At 40.9% G+C, this 6,000-nt stretch overlaps 1 protein-coding gene across 9 annotated transcripts in view; it reads left to right on the forward strand.

Moving 5' to 3' along the window:
- EBF1 (EBF transcription factor 1) overlaps positions 1-5,513 on the forward strand; it is a 286,258-nt gene extending 280,745 nt beyond the window's left edge. For 5 of the 9 annotated variants that reach the window (XM_049829285.1, XM_049829287.1, XM_049829288.1 and 2 more), the window contains 2 exons: positions 5-73; positions 5,195-5,513. In XM_049829285.1, the coding sequence (XP_049685242.1) occupies positions 5-72 (68 nt within the window). In that variant the 3' untranslated portion in view covers position 73; positions 5,195-5,513. The remainder of the gene's footprint in view (positions 1-4; positions 74-5,194) is intronic. The other 4 variants (XM_049829290.1, XM_049829291.1, XM_049829292.1 and 1 more) reach the window with 1 other exon arrangement.
- The last annotated feature ends 487 nt before the right edge of the window (positions 5,514-6,000 follow it).

Below are 6,000 nucleotides of genomic sequence, written 5' to 3' on the forward strand. Positions count from 1 at the left end.
TCAGACCAGTCTTTTGTGGACTCTAGCAAGTACTCCACTGCAGGGTCTCTCCAGGGGCTGGCCTTCTCCTGAAGTACGTCACTCAATCTTCCCTTCCTTTTTTCCTTTGTCATAGTACACTTGTGCAGAAATCCTACTGAGAGCAAATAGACCGTTACAGAGCTTGGCGCAAACCTTTGCCTTTCATAAATAGAAGACACATTACAAACTAACAGCAGCATTTTCCCGTTTAACTCGTACCAGGGCAAACATTAGTTTCCACTGATTAATGTACGTCTGTGCCAATTAATTCCATAAATGGCGCAGGGCCTTTTTGAAAGCCTCTTCAACTCTTGGTATCAAGTGGCTGCTCCTTTTCTGCATCCCTTCCCCTCTCATTACAAAGTATTCCAGCATCAGCACCTAAATACGTTTTGAAGCGTTGATGCTAAGCCGAGGGAGTGACAGACAAAAGCTTGTCAGACTGAGGATGCCGCAAAGACCAGCACTGCCTATTTCATTGTTTGGTTGAGCCTGGTTTACAACACTGTGCCTAAACCTTCCTGTGTAATTACCTCCCTATGCATTAGAGTGCTGAGAGAGACATTTTCACGCTCGCTTAGACCGAGGAGTTTCTATAAGCAGATGCAGCCAGCTGCCTCCAACTGTGCCAGAGGTGGGAAAGATTTTGCAGTATGCATTGTGCTTCCCCCAGACCTGAGGTCTGTTTTCCTTTCCACGTGCCTGTGCAAATTATCCAAAGAGCATTGAGCAGGGAATAAAATCCGTCATTTTTAAAGCCGTGTTCAGAAGGAGCTGTGCAGAGCGGGGCGGGGGGGGGGATAGTTCCACAGACTCCACATGTCACTCTACAGCCTCTAGGAAGAGAAACACCAGGCTTGCGGGCATAACGCTGATAGCACCATTAACAGCCAAAAAAAATCTATATGCAGGCAGAGTGGAAGGAATTCATTCATAAAAGCTGGGATCTATTGTGACTAAAGGAAAGCATTGTCCTCAGTGCATTTTACACTGGTGAACAGGAAGGAGGAATCCTTGCAGATGTACACACACGCACACAGAAGTTGTGAAAATACTAGGAACGTATTTCCTACGTTGGGTACCTTTGGTCAGGACTTTGTTATAAATACATACTGCATCAGGAATAAAACACAACAACATTTTCAGATGAGCTGAGGTGTTTAGGAGAAAAATTTTTGTGCATTTTTAAAAATTTGGTGCTGCTAACGTGCTACAAATTTTAAAGGCAACAGCTAAAAATGTTTCACCTCTGAATTAAAAAAAATAAAAAAGGAGCCAAGAGTTGACCGCTAGAAGCTTTTGCACATGGTAATGGTTTTTTTTCTTCTCTTCACCTTGTCCCAACTTGCTGTTCCGCGTAGAGAGAAAAAGCGAGTAACAGAAGGGAGCTTTTTCAAGCACTGATTTTCCTTTCACAAGACAAGGAATTCTCAGATTCCACATACTTGCTTATGAAAAGCAATTGTGGAATGAGCTGAGAGCACCGGACACAACTGGGGCTTGCTGATTGCCTCCTCATTATGTCACATCCACATCTGTAATGCCCAGAAACCACACAGATTTGAGTGTTCCCCCTAATTTTTATTTAGCAATTCTGTTTTCCTAATAGGAATGAGACACCAAAAGATGGTTCATTTCTAGGTCATCACTGAACTTCTTGGTGAGTTAAAGACACAGAGCCCTTAGTCCCATGCCTTCTGACACCACCTGAGGCTTGTAATAATCACTCAGAAATGCACTGCCTGTTGTGCCTTATTGCTTAAATAAACAACCATGTGTAAGGAGGCTGTCTTATCTCTCCTGGGCTTCTGGATACATCAGAAAGCAATCAAGCTTTCCTTATGTAGCTCAGATATCAGCAGAACTCACTAAAACAACAGCTAGGCTTATCTGTTGTTCTCTTTGCCATGCAATTTTGTAAAACTCAAAATACATTATTTCTGTAATTTGCTAGCAGCAAATACAAATTAGTATACGATAGAAGAAATAATGCCCGTTGGTGGGAGTTTTCCTACTCTTTGCCCTCCCTTTTTGGAGGTGGTGTGATCTCATAGCTACACCGTTTCCCACTGATATCTCTGTTTTCAGGATCAATAACATGCTACAGCTGAGAGAATTTGCATGACTAGATGTAGCACTTACAGAATAAAAGTACAGTGATATAAACGAAGACTTGGAAAGAATGGAAATATCAAAGCTTTTAAGCAGAAAAGATATCATTTGCCTTGCAATTTAATTCAGAATTTCAGAGCTCTTCAAAAACAATAATGCTTTGGAAAAATGAGCTAAGGTCTGCATCTGTACCATTTGTTTCCAATGGCAAAATGTTCATGGCTGATATGTAACTACAGGGTAATGTCTAAGCCATGAAGGGAGGAGTTGCAATTATGTCGCCTTTGTTTGGGCTCTTCCCCAGGGTAGACAGCTGGGCTGTCCCGAGAGAGATGATTCTTGACCACTTTGTGGTGAAATTGATGTGGTTCTGATGAATCTTTTAGGTTGAAAATTTTTTGTTGGCATAATATTTTGACATTTTCTGAGGTATAGGTAATTTTTCTGAAGCAAAACAACATCTTGTTTTAAAGTTTCACTAAATTTAGAAAGGGCTGAAAAGGACAAAAAAGGTTGAAGTACTATGCACAGAGGATTAATTATCCATCTGACGCTGCTCACTTGCACTCGTCACATATAGGAAGACTACCCATTCCCATCTGCTCAACTCCTTCCTTATGTGAGCAGTAAAGGAGGGAGCACTGTTGTCAATATTGCTCTTCTCTGCGCTGTAACGTATGGCACTGACGTCCAAGCACTGCGGTCCCACCCCTGTATTCTGCTACACAGCTGCCACCCAGAAATCTCCAAGTTTAATAGGGATAAAAATTGTTATCCTCAGGTAAGAAACAGAAACAAATCAAATTGCTTGATGTAATACAATGAGCTGGAAGGAGAACTGGGTCAAAACCTGTGTCTCAGATCCATGCCCACGCGAGTCTTTCATATATATTCAGATAGGGAAAATTACGCTTTCACCCTTAGCTGCAGGTGGCTGCCCTGTAGGGCTGCCCCAGCAGAATTGCAGTCTGGTTGACTGTATCCATCACTGTCAATACCTGTTTTATTGATGCCATAGAGGTCTGTGGTTCAGGGTCTGTACCCTGGCCCATATGTAAGGATCCCAAGAGCAGAGTAGGGAGAAACCGCAACAGTGAGAGAATTGCTTGGCTTGGGTTTCCTTCATTTTCAGTCACATGTACGAAGGGGACAGCCCAATTGTGAGAATTCAGAACTCATTTGAGAGACTGCTGAAATAAAACCCTTTGAGAATTTTTTTAAACAAAGCTGCGGTTGTTTCACCCGGTGTTGATTAAATCAGGAAGGATTCCAAAAAAAGGCAATATTGAATTCATCCTATGATTTGAGATGAAGGAGACGGCATAGCTATGGAGATAATATGAAAGTGCATCCTCAGATTATCTCCATGGTGGAACCAAAAAGGCCCATGAGACGAAATACCTCAGCAAGGAACGTCTAAGTCACAGTGGTGTCCTCTATGCTACTCACTTGAGTGTCTTCCTGTAGGGCTTAAAGCAACTTAACTCACCTCTCTATCCCTTTTATCCTCATTCTCAGCTCCTCGAAGAGCCCTTATGTGGAGCGGAAACAATCAGTACGGTGATTCCACATAAAACCATTGCTGAATGATAAATTCCGAGAATTGAAATGCTGCTGTATAGTTGCAACATGTCACCTCTGAGGATGGTCTGTTGCAAACATGTGGATGTGTTTTGCATTCTCGCCTTCTCCTCTCATTTTATTTCATTTAATCAGTGCAGTTTACTCGAGCTGTTCTCCCCTTGCTGATTAGACTTGTAATTCTTGCACATATGGTGGTGTTTGTGGAGAAAACATTTCCCTCCTCTCCCCCTCCAACCCCAAATCTGTGAGTCTTTTACTTTGGCTCTGTTCTTATCAAATAATTGCAGCTGTAATTAAAGCACAATGAATCAGCACCAGTCACAGGGTTGAGTTCTTCCTTAAGAAATTACATGTCCAGATGTCTGAGATGGCAGGCAGTTCTAGCATTTAAATAATGTGCCCATGAAGTGCCGCCAACCTGAAGGCAAATCTGTTTTCTACCTTTTGGCAAATAACCGTACAACTGGTATTTTAAAGATGCATTGTTGTTACAGTTTTCATCATAAACTTACGTGACTACCTCCTGTAATGATGTGCTTGCTCACAGTATATCACTTGGACACTTGGTATGTCTGATCTGCATAGAGTCCCCGGTAAATCGAGGGAGACCAAGCTGGAGGTCAAGCTAGGTGGAAGTCTGTACCTGTTGACTTTTAATGAATGTCTCCTCTTTAAAAGAAGTGGTGATTTCATAGCAAATGAGCTTAGGAAGCGTAATAAAGAAATACTGATGTTTGAACTTTGCCAACAAAAGAGAAGACGTTCTAAATGAACGTTAATATACAACTCACTCGATGTAGTGGGTGATGTCTACTGTAAAGCGTAATAAAACCATGAGACGCCGCTCTGCTAAACCACCACTTAAGGACATATTTCAATTTGAAAATTGGATTTGAGAGTTTAAGTCCTTTTCCGAGCACCTGGAAATACATACATAAGAAGTCCCAGGGTTGAACACTGAACTCGTAAGAGAAAACTGGCAGAAGAGAATGAACCACTGGTAGTGTGCCTGATGCAATGAACACCCGACCGGGTCTGTAGCGTTGGTGCCCATGGGACTCCAGCCGTTTTCCCACGCATGGAGCAAGTATCTGCTTTGCTTTTAAAAGAGTAATAGAATGTGTGGCAATGGCTGGGTCAAGTTTAAGCCTCCTGAGCATTTTGAAATTTTGAAACTAAAATCAGAAAATTAAGTTGGGGTCCGATTCTGATACCAGGGGAAGTGCTCTTTTTCTGCAAGGAAATCACTGTTTTCAGCATCACTTGCACTTTCTGATCAGAATGAGGTTTCCCGTGATTACTGTGTACATAGTTGTCTCTACTGGATGGTACATATCAATTTAATTCACAGTACAGCTGAGTACATTGCTAGTAAATGTTTAAAAGCTCTGAGGATTTTAAAAGTTGCTTGATAATGCACAAAAGTTAACTTCCCCCCACCCTTTCTCTCTCCCCCTCTCCCCTTTCCTCCTGACAGCTATATCTGGCATGATTGTTCCCCCCATGTGAAAGAATTGCCTTGAAGAATTTTATTAATGAAGAGGTTGAATTCTGCTTCAGAGAGAATCTGATACAAGTCCCAGAGTGGAACTTTTTACTCAGGCCTTTTTAAAAATAAAAAAAGAAATAAAGAAGAATCTTACAATAACTGCGGATTTTTAAACAAAACAAAAATCACCATCCTTGCAAATACTGAAATTAACAATCTACAATTGCAAGGTGTTGATTCAAGTTGTCCATCCCAAATACCTGGGAGATATATTTATTGTATGTTGATAAAAAATCCACTTTTTTTTTTTTTTTTTTTTTTTTTTTTGCGGGGGTGGGGGCTTGCTTTTATTTCCTTCTGTTTTTTGTGTTTTTTTAAGGCTTGATTTAACTCAACACCATTTGTCTTTTATAAATCATACAATTACACAAGGGACACTAGAGATGAAACTCCACATTTTTAATTTATGATTTTTTTTAAAGCTGTGTAAAGAAAAATGAAGTGGTGTCATTTACATACAAGTCTGTATGGGACAGAATAGAAGTGCCAGTTAGTTTCTCGTAGAAGAATTATGGCCATTTAATGAAGGGTCGGCTCATATAGGTTGCTTATCCTGTGGTGACTTGCTAATATGATGCATTTTTAATGTTCTAATTAAATAGATATCACTCCCTAGAAAGCTGGTATTTTTGGATGACGAGGGCGGGATGAGGGGTGGGACGACTAACCTCTGTCTTTAATATCAGGCTAAATAATTGTGTAAATAATGCAACAAGAAAATTTGGTGAAAGGGA

The sequence above is a fragment of the Accipiter gentilis genome, chromosome 26 (genome assembly GCF_929443795.1).
Source record: "Accipiter gentilis chromosome 26, bAccGen1.1, whole genome shotgun sequence".
In the NCBI taxonomy this organism is placed as follows: Eukaryota; Metazoa; Chordata; class Aves; order Accipitriformes; family Accipitridae; genus Astur; species Astur gentilis.